Source organism: Panicum virgatum, chromosome 2K (genome assembly GCF_016808335.1).
Source record: "Panicum virgatum strain AP13 chromosome 2K, P.virgatum_v5, whole genome shotgun sequence".
Taxonomy (NCBI): domain Eukaryota; kingdom Viridiplantae; phylum Streptophyta; class Magnoliopsida; order Poales; family Poaceae; genus Panicum; species Panicum virgatum.
Window position 1 is genome coordinate 10,240,842 of NC_053137.1, and position 16,815 is coordinate 10,257,656.

General features: G+C 49.2%; 1 protein-coding gene across 1 annotated transcript; it reads right to left on the minus strand.

Moving 5' to 3' along the window:
* Positions 1–13,053: 13,053 nt before the first annotated feature.
* LOC120665810 (leucine-rich repeat receptor-like tyrosine-protein kinase PXC3) lies at positions 13,054–16,592 on the minus strand. The gene is made up of 2 exons (XM_039945493.1): positions 14,063–16,592; positions 13,054–13,964 (listed from the first exon to the last, which is right to left on the minus strand). The coding sequence occupies exons 1-2, from the start codon at positions 16,422–16,424 to the stop codon at positions 13,642–13,644; spliced, it is 2,685 nt and encodes an 894-aa protein (XP_039801427.1). The 5' UTR covers positions 16,425–16,592; the 3' UTR covers positions 13,054–13,641.
* Between the last annotated feature and the right edge of the window lie 223 nt (positions 16,593–16,815).

The window sequence follows — 16,815 nt, forward strand, 5'->3', positions numbered from 1 at the left end:
TGATTTGAAGTTGACCGACGCTAGAGACAATAAGATTAGAGGAACCATGATACCATCCATCTTCTCCATGGGATGCTCAAGAAGCTTCTAGTCGAGTGCAATCAAAGAAAGAGACCGCTCTAATCATCGACACAAAGCACGGGAGCCTCCTTCGATCCCGACACCTTAGGCAAAGCAAGAACTATGGAGAAAGACTATTGGAGCCATGCTACTCGCTGATGAATCAATGGTGATGACCTTGAAGCCAAGGATGCACAACAAGACGCTCCGAAGACCACAAGATCAAGATCATCGACATCTTCGGATCGATTCGTAAGAAGTCATTGTTATCATCAATATTATGCTCAACCTCAAAAGCAAATAGCAGCCTATTTTTGGATATTCAAGAGCTCCACGAAGTTCCCGTCCCAACGAATCAAGAACCAAGTCAATCGGAGATTCCTACAAGCGGGTATGGCCAAAACATTGAAGGTTGTGCACTCTGAAAATTTCTGGACAGCACGCAGCGCCAAAAGTGAAACGGGCATAACTCCCTCGTTTGGACTCCGTTTAAAGCGAATGACCACTCGTTGGAAAGATAATTTCATAAACTTTTCAATAGAGCTATATTTTGGTATATGTTCTGTTGAGTATACAGGAGAGATTCCACGAAGAAGAGGCAGGAGCAACGCGATGAGAACAAGATAGAAAATATGACGATGACAACAATGAAGAGGAGCTTGGGCGATGTTTTCATCAAGCGAACATGATAAAATTCAGAGGTTTGGAGCAGATGAAGAACCCTAATGATATTGGCAAATGAAGGCACAAGCGGTCGACCTTCGACAAACGAAGATGTTGCAAACAAACCACGACGGATTACAAGAGCGCAACATTCAACACATGGAGACGTGAGAAGCAAATCACGACGGACCACGAGGAGTGCATCAAGATGACATCTCGCACAAAGCACCATGACTCCAATGAGTATGAAAAAGCTCCGAGGCTAAGGTATACAGTGAATTCTCAAGCTTCTATTAGTTTTGTTGATAATCGTTAAAATCTCATGCTCGAACCAATAGTCGGAATGAAAGTTTAAATTCTATGCCTTGTTCTTTTCATGATGATAGGCTAGAGTTTCTTGAGAAGGTTGATTTCATGCTTAAAGAACCTCTGCCTAATAATGAGCTCCATGCTATGCAAGAAACACATGCTGCATTTAATTACACCATGCCTTGTTGATGAAATTTAATTGAGGAATGTGATTATGTTGCATATGTTTACAAATAATTGCAAATCTCGATCTTGCTTTGCGCTTGGTGAAGCTCATGACCCTAAAAGAGCACATGTCGGGAGAAGCCCCGAATTTCACTAACCATGCAGGACATGAAACTCAAATGATGAGGAGGGAAACTGTGCCCGAAATTTTGAACACCATCATCAACATCTTCAAGTTTCAAGAACGGACGTCGCTAAGCCTCATCAATTTTGTGCACATGTCCAGAGATTTACAATGTAAGAAAGTTGAATATTCAGGATCTCCATCAAGTCCTCAGTTCAACGCATCCATGATCGATACAATTGAAAACCCACGGGAGGAGCTATGTCTCAAACATCGGAGATGCACGTGCTGAAATCAGCACGGGGCAGATTGTTGTGACAGGGAAAAAGGGGCATAACTCCCTCAATTGGAATGCGTTTTGGGCAAATGAAGACTTGTTGGAAAGAAAATTTCGTGCACCTTGCATTGGATCAATTGTTTGGTGCAATTCCCATTCTGGATAGAGAGGAAAATCCGTGAAAAGAAAGGTAGCGACGAAGGACAACAAAGAAGGAGGTGACGATGATGTGAGAGACGATTGGACAAATTTTCCATTAAGCGTGATTGATCATGTCCAACATGGGAAGTGGAATAAGAGCTACATGGAACACCTTCACCTCTTGCATGAAGGACCATGGCTTCGCATCAATTTGAAGGTAAGAAAGTCGAGCTCTATGACTTTAAAAGAAGCACTTTGCGGGAGGCAACCAGATCTTTTATTTATATATATTAATATGACCGTCTACATTGCACTCTTTAATCGGAATATCAAGTAACATTGTACCATTGCTCTAATAAAAATCACAACTTCATGTTGTTCATTCTAAATATTATTGAGGGAGCACTTTGTTATTTGATCTTGGGAAACTTGTAGACCTTTTTGTGTGCCTATTAGTGTTTTGAGTCTTTTGCTTTGTGTCTTTTTAGAAAGTTTTATGAAGCATTGCACCACCCTTTGATTCTAAACTTGTGGCTAATTAACTTAGGCTAACTTTTTGTTTTGTTTTAGACCACCTCATCATGTAATATCGTTTTGTTCGTCTCACCCTTGCATTGCATTGCATGTTGCATTTATCAAAAAAACATTTTCTAAAAACATTGACAAGCCTCGCTTTTGAGATCCTAAAACCCTTAGGAAAACCACTCATAGAGCAATCCTAAAACCATAGGTTATATTTTTCATTCAAAAAAAATCTAACTTTTGTTTCTCTCTAGTTTTTTTTATAAAAACCACCTTAGATAGAATTTCTATACCCAACACTCTCTCTTCAAATTTTTTGTTTTAAGTCAAAAATATAGGAAACCCATAAGCCTACTTCTAAAACCTTGTTAGCTCAGTTGCTTGGTCCTTTTCGATAAATAACCTTTTCATTGACAAAAGCATCACTTCTTATGAAGTGTCGCGAAGGTTTTTTGTCACTATTAGCTATTGTTTTTTAATAAACTAGTTGCGGAACAACATCGACAGGTCCTTTCAACCTTGCTAACACTTGTTTTTGCTAACTTTGCATTTGCACTTTGCATCCATTCCATTGTTCATGCCCTCATTTTGCTAGCTTGGTCTCAATCTTATTGACGTATGCTTTCCTATCCATGTAATGCTAATCATGATAGCATTTACCTTTTGCAATCTTGTGTAAACGTGGTGTTTAAACTTGTTTGCGGACCTCCATCTTTAAGCTCTTCTGACCAAGATAGCAATCCATTTTCCTCTCATTTGCATACACACACCTCCAACTTGCATTCACATACACCCATTAGGTTTAATTTTCACTAGACTAACTATGCCACAAGTTAAGTATCTTGGGGGATATTTTTGGTTTGTTGGCAATTGTTTCTACTCCCAATTGTCACCTTGGGGGTAGATTGTGCACTTGATAGTTTTGCAGGCATGACAATGCGTTCCCATGAATTCGTGATCAAAGAAGAAATCAAATTCGTCAACATCTCCAAAGTTCGAGAGCAAGCCCCGCTGTTTTCATCAAATTTTGCACATGGACAGAGATGTACAAGGAAGAAATAGTTGATATTCAGAAGCTCCATGAAATTCCCGTTCCAACGCATCTAAGATAAATGAATTTGAAGACCCGTACAAGGAGATATGGCAAAAACTTTGGACGCTGCACGTTCTGAAATTCGGAACAGATTGCAGCGCTGGGATAAAATTCGGAACAAATTCGGAATCAATTTTGGGCGAATAAGGACTCATTGGAAAGAAAAATTCGTGCACTTCACAATGGAGCAATATTTCAGTACATGTTCTGTTCTGGAAATTGAAAGAAAAAATTCATGAAGATGAGGCAGCAATGGGACAACGAGGAATTGAAGGAGGCGACGACGATGTGAAGCAATGATTGGGACCATGACTTAGTACAATAAGAAGTTGAAGGAAATTGAGGCAACAAAGGAGAAGACACATTGAAGATGATATTCATACACATGAGGGAAGGACTTCAAGAATGGTCCATCTTCTCATTCCACGCCTAGCATCATGCTAAGCATGGGGGAGGATTTCGTGAACAAGGAAAAAAGATCTCATGGAGTAAGATAATCACGGTTGCCACAAGATGCTCATGATTCTTCTTCCATGCTTAGCACAATGCTTAAGTATGGGGGAGGCCACGCTACACTTCATTACGAGCATCGAGAAGGACGGTAATTCTTCCTCAACTCTCTCTTTTTCTAAATGCTTGTACATATATGCCTTCAACCATAGATGCAACCTTTGTATATACCTCTCAACCTATCACATGGCTTCTAGGAGGACAACCTAGTTTTGTTTTTATTTTCAATAAGTGTAGGATCACCATCATTTTGTGCTCACCACATTGATACATTTTGGTAATGCCTTATGCTTATGGAAAAATGATGAAAGTTGCCGCTTTGTTTTACCTACGCTATGTTGTATATGACTTGACCATTTGCTCTCAATTAAATGGAATTAAAATGATTAAATACCGGCTCTTTTATTTGTGGAGGTTAAATGACTAAATTCTAAACCCACATATTCTATGTTGCTCTTTGATTTAAGTCTACCGATGACCTTACACCTTGTGATTGTTTAATTTGAAAACTTAATTTATATGCTATCTACATTTGTGAATCTCTTGCAAAGTTCTACCTACCAAAGCCTATACATACATATTCTTTCATGATGAAACCTTTAGATTGCAAACTTATATTTTGATGAGTTGGATTAACATTGATTTCTTTGGTATGAGACTAAGAAGCTGGTCATTCCGTTTTTTTTGTGTAACCTTCTTTCTGCTAGCCTATTTATCCATGCATTGTGAGTTTCTACTTCGGGAATTTTACAAACCTCGCTGGATATCCACCCTAAACCAAAAATATCTTTTTGTGATTACCTCCTTGACCACAACCCAATTTGAGTATGGATTATCATTTCGACGGAATCAAAAGAATCAAGGGCACCATATAAAGAAAAATTTTGGGAGACAAGGCTTCCCGGAGATTCAAGCGGTTCTACGAAGAAGAAGGTGAATTTGAGATACTTACCCTAGCTAGTTGGTTCTCCCACTATTCATACTCGAGGACGAGCATTCGTTCAAGCATGGGGGATGGCTGGGTAAGTATTCTATGCTATCAAAAGTTCTAAGGAGCAAAAAGAAAGAAAAAAAAGAAAGAAAGAGAAAAATAGAAAAATGTAAAGAAAAGAAAAATGAAAGAAAAAAAGAAGAATAAAATGCACCTTAGCTCTTTTTGGCTTCATTAATTTTCCAAGTTACTTTGAAGAATTATTCCATACTCAAATCTTCCAACCATGTGCAATCCGATAACGAGAACTTTATTTGTGTCTCGGGATCATCCATTTACCACTTGCACATGTCCACCTATCTAAATGTGTGTGTTTCATCTTTCTCCCTCTCCAACATTATTTTTCAATGGCCTTTTTGACTAGTCTCAGAAAATCCAATAGATCTCTCTCTTAGTTTGACAATATTTCAGATATAATGTTTTGCTAGGATTGTTTTTACCTACCAAGCTCCACATAAGCCTTCCACTTTTATATATGAGTAGAATAGGTTGAAGACAATCTAATGTAGGCTTGAGAGACTTGATGAGATGAGTATTTCCATGATCTTTTGCAAGTGAACCTCACTTATGTTTGATATGCATTCTTTTGAAAACTCGCGATGAAACAAGGTAAAGGTTTGAAGTTCGCTTAAGTTTGAGAGCATTGCATTTATTTATTATTGTGGTTTGTTCTTTAATTGCTAGTCTATCTTCCATAATGAAAAAGTAGCTGGTCACAACATGAACTTAAATGCTAAATACTTGAGAGAGCAATATGTCTTGTTATGTATGACTAAGTGCAGAGAGGACATTGAGGGGCAACGCTGATTTCTTTATAAGCAAAGCTCCTGGACTTACTCGAGGACGAGCAAGGTTTAAGCATGGGGGGAATGTTGGCGCTCCTTAAGTACCCACTTTATCCCTTGTTTATCCTTGATAATGGCATGAATTTAATATCAAAATCACCAACCGTCCTAACCCCTGCCTAATTATTGGTCATTTTCACCTTTGCACATATATTTTGGAGGAACTTCGTTTTTGCAGGTTTTTGGCCTATTTTAGAGCATGAAATGACGAGGCCCGTGATCGAGCGCTAACACGGAGAAAGACGAGGGCCAAAGCCCAAAGAGAGGACCAAAGCCCATGTTGATTCGAAGCCTATTCACGCACATCCATCCTCCAAGAGAGCCCAAAGGACCGAGCCCACAAAGATGAGATCAAGATACTTCGGGATTAAGCAAAGCAAATGAAGATTTAAGGAAGGATTCCCTATCCTATCCTTTCCTCGAAGATATCTCCAAGATAACAATGTCCAAAGGGGTGCAATCGTGAAGGACAGAAACTCTAGAAGAAGCGAGGAGTCTACACGCGAAAGATGAGACCGAGGCGAGCTCGAAAGGGGGTAGGCCGGCCGGCCTAGGCCCATGGGGCCGGCCGGCCTAGCCCGTTTTTGAGACGGTTTGGCCTCCCCTTCGACCGGTGGCTTCCTCGGCTTATAAATAGCTCGCACCTTATTCAACTCGAAGCATCCATCCACCCAGAACTCGACGAAAACCTAGGGCCAAGACCGGAGGGAGACGACGGCCGCCGCAAGTCTTCAAAGTTGTCTAGGAGATGGCTTAGGCCGCCCCTAGCCGCCATGGCCTCCCTGCGAGGTTGTGCCATGGTGGAGTTATGAGCTAGTTGGAGTCGTCAATGGTATGTACTAGGTGGTGATGATCCAAACGAATCTATTATGTGAGTAATGATAATCATGTCTTCCGAATCTATTAGCGATCATGTTCTCTCTTTCGATTTCGTTCTTTTCTTTGGGTTTGCTTCATCTTAGATCTATTATCGAGATAGATCGCTTAGCATAATCTTGTAGTCATGGTGCCTAGAGGTTCATGGCGGAACTACCAAAAGGGGTTCGACTTGCTTCAGGGTATTTCGTTCAAAAGGGGGGGGCATCGTGACAGGCCGTCTCCACAGAGTAGGCGGAGTATCAAGGGATCGGATTGGAGATTTTGAGTTTAAAGATGCTTTTGATTGAGATGCATGATTTATTTGCTCGTTAGCTTGAACTACAACTAGATGACGATAGGCCTAGTCATGTCTTTGGTTTTGCTATGATTAAGCCTATGTTCATGGATGAGATCAACCTTTACACATCACTCATATCTGTCAATGGTTTACCCTTTATATGCAATCAATGCTTCATGTTAGGATAGATCCGGTAGATTAGATGGAAAACCTTAGGTAGTTCTTTGTCGATCCACGGATTGATAAACCTTGGGGGAATACTCTAAGGGAAAAGCTACACGAACCGTGCGCTTGCGGTATACAAATCGGGGCGCTAAGGAGCGTCAACAGTCTCCTTCGGCCGCGGGGAATCCACGCCGGCAGCTCCGAGTTGTTGTTCACCGAAAGCAGCCTCTCTGCGACCAGCTGCTCCGAAACCACCGCGGTGGCAGTGGACCTCCCCCACGGCAACGGCTCCTGGGCATCCGACATCGCTTCGAATCGCCGGGGAACGTGGGGAAGCAAGCTCTATGATGGCTAAGGTGCGCTCTCACTCTCTCTTTTTTCTTCCTCCTCTCACTCTCAGCTCTGGGCTCCGGATGCAGGGGAGGTGGAGAAGGCAGGGGAGATGAAGGCAGGATGGCCAGGTGAGCCCAAATAATCCCCCCTTCCTCGCTTTTATCCGTCAAGACGGGCGGATTCGCCGCCGTAGCCCGAATCCACCGCATTAAATGCGGTAGATTTTGTTGTCACCGACAGCTGGGCCCCATGACCGCGGAGTCCCCTACGCGCGCACTTGGCAATAATTACAGTGCGGTAACCGACGGGCGCAGCGCTGCTGTAGCACTGTTCCCTCCGTCAGCCGCCGCCCACGCCCCTTCGCCTATCCGAGGCAGCCGCCTGAAAAGGCGCTCCCCGCACCACTCTACGCGTACTGGGCCACATAGCCCACGACTAGCGGGGGACTCGTGCGCACAACCGGCGACTCCGCGCCGTTTTAGCAAACCGTTTTGGAATATTCCCCCCGGGGATTCCTTACCGTCAAAGGAAATCAATTTCGAGGCCTTACTGATCAGGGGTTCGAAACCTGGCCCGTCGAGGGTTCGACAGGCACCCCAGATTGCCAAAGTCAGGGACTGCATAGATGTGCCGTACAAGCTACCCTCGAACGCGGAGTTCGAGACATCCTACGCAGTGTTCAAGGCCAGTCGAGGATGCCTAGCAGGGGGATCCCATCGAGGGAGAGCATCGAGCCCTCAGACCCTATCGAATGGGTCCAAGCCCCACCTAGCGAACCTTTGCGAGCACTTTATGTGACGTGTCCACGGACCACGAGCCGACCCTTATCGAACGGGGCACGGACGTCCACTTGAACCATCCGCTAAAAGCTCACTGAAGCAGCCATAGCTTGCGGCCCGGGCATGGATAGCATGGTGCGCTTCACCCCTCCTCCCTGCGGAAGGGTGATGAGGGTCGTAATAAAAGTCGAGGGTCCCTTGAACGCCTTCACGAAGGCCAGGGCTCGGGGGCTCCTCGCACACCGCGGCTCAGGCCGCACCCTCGAGTGGATCGACAAACGTCGATTGTGAAGTTCCACGTGTTATGCCAAAACCCCCACTTTTAACGCGCGCCTGCCAGATGGTTCGACGGGACACCGAGTCACTGCGCCAGCACGAAAAACGCCGAGGCCGGCTGAAAGCAACGCCGATGCCGGCTGAAAAGGAAGCTGAGCAGCCTCCCCAGTAAAGCAACCAAATAGGGCGACGTTTATAGCCCTTGGACGAGTGCAAACACTCCTCCAAGGCCTCGGGGTCTACACCCGCAGGTGCACTGACGCGCCCCCACGAAGGAAACTTCACACATTCAAGGACCAAAATCCTCTACAGGCCTACTCGAACGCCTTCAGCAGTACGGCGGCGACATGCCCAGCGGCGGCACCATGGTGCTCGAAGCGACCATGATCTACATAGATAACTCGAAGTGGCCACCTCACTGCTTCTCCAGTGACGAACCCTGATCCCAGATCAGCCTCCTCTAACAATGCTCCCCGGAGCACCGTTGCGCCCCCGCCGGGCAAACCAAGACCCCCGCGGTCAGTATCCGAGCCACGCCCTTGAAGGGTTAAGCCTCTGCAGGGCTGATGCTCACCTTTACTCCCTCGGTCATCCTCTCCGAGAAGAAGTAGGAGACTTCATTGCTCCTTGCAAACAAAGATTACAAAGAGTTACCGGCTCGAAGCCATCGAAAAGTACAAACACGTTGCGATCTGCGTGGCAATTTTCCCTGTCTTGGGAAAGAGCGAGCGCTGATGAAGAGCACCGAGTCCTTGGCCGACATTATGACCAGGCTGCTCGGGATTGTGAGGAGTAGCCCCTAGACCGCACGAGTCCGGTGGGATGCCCTTCTCGCAAGCTTTCTTCTAGCTTCTCCTCCACCGAAGACCTTGCGGGGGGCCAAGCTGGCGGACAGCACCCTCTACACCACCTCCCTGAGAGCGACATTGTCGCCAACTGGGACAGTGCGAAGAACGGCCGCCAAACCTAGCGCCGACGCCATGGTCGGGCGTCTCAACGTCCCTTCAGGCTGAGGAACATCGCAAAAGCAGGACCCCACAGGCCCAATGTTCTTCTGCTGATTCCACTGAAGCTGAGGGACGGTGAGAACGCCCTCTCCGGCATTCCCCCGCCGCTCGCAAGCATTCTTATGGCATCAAAGCATAAAGAAGCCAGACCACCCCGTCCGGGGGTCGGCCGTGAAAGGCAAAGGGACACATTACGAGACTTAGGCAAAGCTAGAAGTAAAAGCAGGGAAGTTGGAAAGGAAAAGGAGTCCCACGACCCCTATTTATAGCTGCGTCGGGCGCCAAGCTTTAAGCCTGTCGCAGAGAGAAGGCTTGGACCGCCCGTGACGGTGCGGCACCCCACGAGTGAAAGATGCCCTTGGTTGCCATGCCGAGATGTGACTAGACAGGGCAAAGCCGAGCCCCTGGACGCTGAGCAGCGCAGCATCGGCGCTGGCCAACTGCCCTCGAATGGTGCGTCACAAGGCAACTAGGGAAAGCTGGGCTGAGACCCTGCACGCGGGACAGCGCGGCATTAGCACCGGCTACAGAGCAGCAGACGCCATCATGACCCTGGCCTGCTTAGCACACTGACGTGTCTCGTCACCAAAACAAAACAAGAAGGGGTGCGCGCCTCGAAGTACTTTTTCTGCAGGCGCACTACCCCGACCGACGAGTTGTCACGTCAACAAGGCAAGCGCCCGGACGCGCCCGGCGGGAGCGCAACGCCGATCGATCACATCAAGGGGTAAAATTGCCAAATACCCTTTGGCCGAATCCCCTGACCCGACCAAAGGCTCGGGGGCTACTGTCGGGTACCATGATTAGGAACCCTAATCAGGGGACTAAAATCGCCCTAAAAACACAAACATATGTTAGGCAACCGGGCCCACGAAGGTCTACCACCTCCTTCCAATCTGAAAGAAAGGAAAGGACTCAAAGAAGCCCAATACGCGGTCCACGTACGCAGTGCGGCCCATCCAAGTCCCCTCGAACCCGCGGGACGATCTCCGCCTCGCTCGAGGGCTCCCCGCCGAAACCCTCAATCGCGCCCCGCGTCTCCACCTCGCTCGAGGGTAGCGAGCCTACCCTCGAGAGAGCGGATCGACTCCGCTTCGCTCGAGGCCACCCCTCGACAGGAAGGACAAACGGCCCTTCCGCTCACCCCGCCCGCCGTACGGAGGCATTAAATGCCAACCACTCCTCCACAGCGCCCGGGTCAGACAGCGTCAGGCCGCAATTCCCCACAGTGGTTGTGACCGGAGTCCCGTCCGCCAACTCCGGTCACTGCTCTTTCATTCCGAACGCTGTGGTGACACTGTGGGAACCTGCGACGCAGTGCAAGACGTGCTCGGCACTTCTCCAGCCACTGTACTGCCAACTCCCCATACCTCCTTCAAACTTTTCCCTCCACGGAGCCATCGAACAGCATGGGCACGACCCTCGGAAGCGGCCCCGGCCTTGACTAGGACGAGACCCTGGCCTGCAGGACCCTCGGAACATCGCCACGCCACGCCTGGAGGACGGTACCCCTACAACAACGACTACGCCGCCCGCTGGAGCTACAAGGACGCCGACGCGATCTCCGCAAGACCAAAGACGACGCCCAGGACGACTGCCACGCCAGATGCCATACCCCGCAGTGCACTTTTCTACAGTGTTTGACCACTACCCCCCACGATTCGGGGAGAAGATGACGATTTCTCCTTTCTCCCGTGCATGTACACCGCCCCTTCTTGTGTCTATAAAAGGAGGAGGCGTGCTTTACCTTATTGGGCAGATCGACGTTCATCTGGAAGAACACAACACTCAGCAACACTCACAGAGCACATACGCTCTTCTGAGCCCCGATATTGGCACTCGCCTCAATCAACTCCTCCTCTAGCACAGACCTGGGAGCTTCCCTCCCTCTCTCGCCTCGCTTGTACCCCCTACTACAGGCACCCCCGGTACAAGACAGTACAGTGCTCTCGCACACCCCTTTGTTGGACATACGCCCCCCCCCCGACCGGAATCAGGATAAAACCCGTGTGTTACTGTGTTGCCTCTTGCATCAACCATCTGGGACGAGGAACACGTAGCATCATCACTGGTTGGTGCCGGACCACCGGATCTGGACACCAACAAGACGTCACCATCTCCTCTACTCAGTTGCTAGTATTTTTCAATCTCCATAAAGCATATTTTAATTTTTTTTTTATTCCCAAATTACACATGAAGAGCTAGCGACCTGCCTAGATATATTAACTTCCTCTTTCGAAGGTCTGGTCGCTGTCCAATTCATCAACTGCGTAGAAACCAATTCAGTGATAGCACAGAATATATATAAGTTTTTCTTTAGATAATGGAAGAGGCTTCACCCTCCTCGTCGAGCTGAGGAGATCAGACCAACATTATTACACACAGTAGCAACCATATCATGTTTTCATAAAATGTCTAAAGTAAAAAAAATAAGGCATGTTTATTGGGAGCTAATCCATAAACTAAACGCCCACCAATGGGATGCAAACACGAAATAAATAGCTGACAGAATATTTAAGTGGAGCGTCATTTTTTTCAGATTCTAACGGCAGAGATTCTTGTAGTCTTGTTTGTCCCTTGCAGTAATTTCTTTTTTGTTCTGGATATGTTTGTGGTGTAGTCGAGTCTTTTTTTTCTTTTTCTTTTTTTGCGACTGTGGTGTAGTCGAGTCTATCCACGAGGAGGAGCCAAGCGAAGACTTTTGTTGTAGCTTCGTCGTGCATCTGCTTTTCCAAAAACCACTTTAAGGTCGATGGTGGTTGCATCTGTTGAAAAACATGAGAGCACAGTACCTTTCTCGCGAGGTACATTTGACACTTGAACACATCAAGGTTTGACAAACCCATACAACCAATATAGCCAACTAGAACAGTTAAGATGACATAACAGATCTCCTACTCCATTCTTTGATAAGGGAAAAATATATACAGAAAAAAAACAGATTTTAAAAAAACGCAAGGTTTAACAATCACATCATTGACCCAGTGCAATTTTTTTTTTTGGAAATAGATCCAGTGCAAATGTTTGTCCAGCTGTGTGGCGCGATCATGGCTGCCGTCGAAGGTCGCTATCGCTTTGCTGCTCGCCCGATAAGAGAGCAACGTGAGGGAGCATCAGATTCTGGAGCTGGGCACTTGTCAGGGTGCTCATCGCTGAACAGGGCGATTTGGACGGCCTGAACACGACCCGTCGTGGTACACTCTACAGTAATAGTGCTTGTTTAAATTTTTTAGAAATGTAAAAAAGTAAATCTAGTCTATGCCAAGTTTTAGGCAAGTTAAGCGAGTACTCCCTCCGTTTCAAACTATAAGTCATTCTAAAAATTTTGGAGAATCAAAGTTTTTCAAATTTGACCAAATTTCTATGACAAGATAATAATATTTATAATACCAATTAAGTATCATTAGATCTTTGTTAGCTATATTTTCATTGTGCACCTATTTGATGTCATAAATCTTTATATTTCTCTCTATAATTTTGGTCAAACTTTGAGATGGTTTGACTCTTTAAGATTTTTAGAATGACTTATAATTTGGAAGGAAGAGGATAGATGGCTGTCTAAGGGAAATTGTAGCTGCTGCATTGCCCTAAGGTTAGGCTCACAACATTCAAGCTGCAGTACAAGCACGCCCTAAGGTTGTTCAATACGTCATCAGCCTTAAAATAAAATAAAAAAGAACACTTTTTTATGCAGAGGATATTATTCTTCCAAACAGAGATGGATTAACAAAAGACAACTTAGCAGAGGCAGACCATCCCTGCGACGTCATCATGGCCCATGAACATGCAACAAGACCACCCCGAACTGCGAGCAATGACAACAGCACCTCAAGCGCAACCACCTCTTCAAGATGACAACCTCAAGATAGGATTTTTTTTTCTGATCTTCTTTTGAATTTTTTAGAGGAAACTCCTCATTCCTCAAGATAGATCAGCGACTTGGCTAGTTCAAGACCCGTCCAGATTATGTACGAAGACATTCTCCACTTGAAGTTGCAGGCAGCAGCGCTGCACGGCTTCAACACTGTACTTTGACGCTTGAAGATTCAACATCCAGAGGTAAATAGCACATAACTGGGGTACTAATTACCGAATATATACAGCGAATAAAACGCTACTGGGTTTTATACTTGATGCGCCGATGTCCAGAAATTTGATCTTTTAGGTACCTCGGCTCATCTCCCAAGCAGCAATCTGACCCGGCATTCAGCGGTGAAGAGATTGCTCAGCTGTTCTTGGCCTCCTGCAGCATCTCCACCACCTTCTTCATCCTGGGCCGCTTCGCCGGGGCGCGCTCAGTGCACAACATCGCCACCTTGAGCACGGCGAGCATCTGCCTGCGCCAGGCGAACGACACTATGCTCAGCCGGGGATCCATGATCTGCTCTGGCGTCTCACCCCTCGCGGGGGCGGTGTGCACCCACTTGACGAGGTCCACGCCCTCCCCAAACTCCTCCACAGGCAGCTTGGATGTCAGGATCTCCAGCAGGACCACGCCATAGCTGTACACATTGCCTGGAACCGTCACCTGCATTGTGTAGGCATACTCTGCAAGAAACCAATTGCAACAGCAAACAAATGTTCATGGTTGTAGTCATATTGAAGAAATTCTGGCGAGGTTACCAAATGTTGAAAAAAGTTCAGACCTGGAGGTATGTAACCAAATGAGCCCGCAACCGCGCTGATACTGGCAGTGCCCTTTGAAGGGTCCAGCAGCTTGGAGATCTCAACTTCACCGAGAAGCGCATTGTAATGCGAGTCAAGGTGGACGTTTCCTGAAGAGATGTCGAGGTGAATGGTGGCAACCTGATGGAGGAACGCCAGCCCTTCAGCAACATCAATGGCAATCGACAGCAGCCTTGGCCAGTCAGGTTTCTGCTTCTCGCTATCAGTATTGCAGTCATTGTGGAGCAACTGAAGCAGGGTGCCATTTGGCATATGGTGGTGTAGCAGCAGCGCACAGTCATCGTAGATGACATAGCCAATGGGACGCACCAGGTTCTTGTGGTTAATGTGCGCAAGACGCTCAAGCTCTCGGATCATCTTCGTCTGGTGGTGGATCACAGCACGGTCAACGGACTTGAGCTTCTTGACGCACACAACCATGCCAGACGGCATGACAGCCTTGTAGGTTGTGCTGAACGTTCCATTGCTCAATTCATTTGCATCTTTGTATGTCGCCTTTACGCAGCTCTGGAAATCGATGGCCTGCTGCAAGCTCTCGATGAACACGGTTGAGGCCACGACCTGCGGCGCTGCCACTACCACCTCCCCTGCCTCAGCCTTCTTCGCCTCCACCTCTTTTTCCTGCCTCTCACGCCACAAGAACAATGCCACCACCAATGACACCAACGAGAAGATGAGAACACAGGAGCCAACAACTGCCAAAGCCACTCTGTAAGATATCTTCCTGTGGTCCATTCCATAATTGGAACCATAAATCGATCCGCAATCCACATCCAGCGGGTCGCCACACAGCTTGGCATTGCCGGAGAAGCTGGAGGCTGCGCTCTTCTGGAACGGCCCGAACGCCGGTATGGGGCCACTGAGCCGGTTCTTTGACAAATTGACCTCAATCAAGCTCAGCATCCCTCTCATATCACCTGGGATCTGGCCTGATATCTCATTGCTCGACAAGTCCAGAGTGACAAGCTTATCAAGCCGCCCGAGCTCCCGTGGCAGCGTGCCGACAAAGTGATTGAAGCTAAGGTTCAGCGCAATCTGCAGACTCTTCACCTTGCCTATCTCAGCTGGTATCTGACCGCGCAGGTTGTTGCTGCCGAGCTGCAGAGCGAGCAGACGGGGGCAGCCTCCAATTCCCCGTGGAATGGCACCGGAGAACTCGTTGTGGTCGAGGAAGAGGAACTGCATCCGTGACCCGTTGCAGATGTTCTCCGGCAAGTCTCCACGAAAAGAGTTGTAGCTCAAGTCCAGCTTGCTCAGGTTCCGGCACCGCAGGATCGATCTCGGGAACTCACCGCCGAGGCCGTTGCCCGACACGATGAGCTCCTGCAGGTTCCGGAGCTCCCCGAGAACATCCGGCACCTCGCCGGCTAGGCGGTTGTACGCCAGATTGAGCAGCGTGAGGTTGGCGCAGCGCGCGAGCTGCGCGGGGATCCCGCCGGAGAGGTCGTTGGTGTTGGCCTCGAAGTAGGTGAGGCTGGCGGCGTCCCCAATCGACGCCGGGATGGCGCCGGAGAGGCGGTTGTCGCCGATGCGCACGTTGGAGAGGCCGCGGCAGCGGCCGATGGCGTCCGGGATGGTGCCGTTGAGGCGGTTGAGGGTGAGGACGAGGACCTGCAGGGTGCCGAGCTGGAAGAGGCTGCCGGGGATGGCCCCCTCGAGGGAGTTGGAGTGGAGGTTGAGCACCTGGAGCTCCGACGAGAGGCCGAGGCCCGGCGGGATGGGGCCGGAGAGGGAGTTCTCGTAGGCGGAGAGGACGCGGAGGGCGGGGAGCCCGGCGAGCCAGCCGGGGAGCGCGCCGGTGAGGTTGTTCCCGGAAAGCTGGAGCTCCTGGAGCCCCCGGAGGCCGCGGAGCTCGTCGGGGATGGTGCCGGAGAGCGCGTTGTCGGAGAGGTTGAGGAAGCGGAGCGCGGAGGCGCCGGCGAGGGCGGCGGGCACGGGGCCCGCGAGCGCGTTCATGGAGAGGTCGAGGAACTCGAGGCGGGGGAGCGCGCCGAGCGCCGCGGGGACGGCGCCGCGGAGCGAGTTGGCGGAGAGGTCGAGGCGCGCGAGCGCGGGGAGGGCGGCGGCGGCGGCGAAGTCCCCCTGGACCCGGAGCCCCCGGCGGGGGAGGTCGATGGCGGTGACCGCGCCGCCGCCGCCCGCGGCGCAGGTGACGCCGCGCCACGCGCAGTGGTCCGCGCCGGGGCCCCAGCCCGGCGGCGCGAGCTCCCGCCGCAGCGCCTGCATTGCCGCGGCATCCCCGCCCGGCGCCGCGAGGCACGCCGGGAGGAGAAGGGCCAGGAAGAGGAACCCGCGGCGGGACCGGGGGAGAGAGGGAGGCATTTGGAGCCCGGGGGGCGGGGTTCTTGGCCCGCGGGGGCGAGGATGTGGCGGCGGCGGCTGGTGGTGGTGCCCAGGCCCGGCCAGGCCTCGCGTGTGGGTGCGCCTGCTTTTCTTGTGTGGTTTAGGGAGGAGAGAGAAGGGAGGGAGGGGGCACGGCGACAGGGGCCGTGGCTGCTGCAGCCGCTCGCTGCTCCCACTCGCACAGTCGCACTCCGTCAGGAGAGAGAGAGAGGAAAGGTGGTTGGACGGGGTAGACGGAAGGTGGTCTTGGGCTCAGTGCATTTTGGGGTTGAATTCTACGGTCAGTGTGTGAGGCCGTGTTTGGTTTGCCCAGCGAAAGCTACCCTAGCAAATTTTGATCAATAATTAGAGATATTAAATAAAAATATTT

Excerpts from the sequence above, each read along its gene's own strand:
- LOC120665810 (XM_039945493.1), bottom strand. The coding sequence starts at position 16,424 with ATGCCTCCCTCTCTCCCCCGGTCCCGCCGCGGGTTCCTCTTCCTGGCC. Across the intron at positions 13,965-14,062 it reads ATTTGGTTACATACCTCCAG|AGTATGCCTACACAATGCAG; the intron begins GTCTGAACTTTT and ends GGTTTCTTGCAG.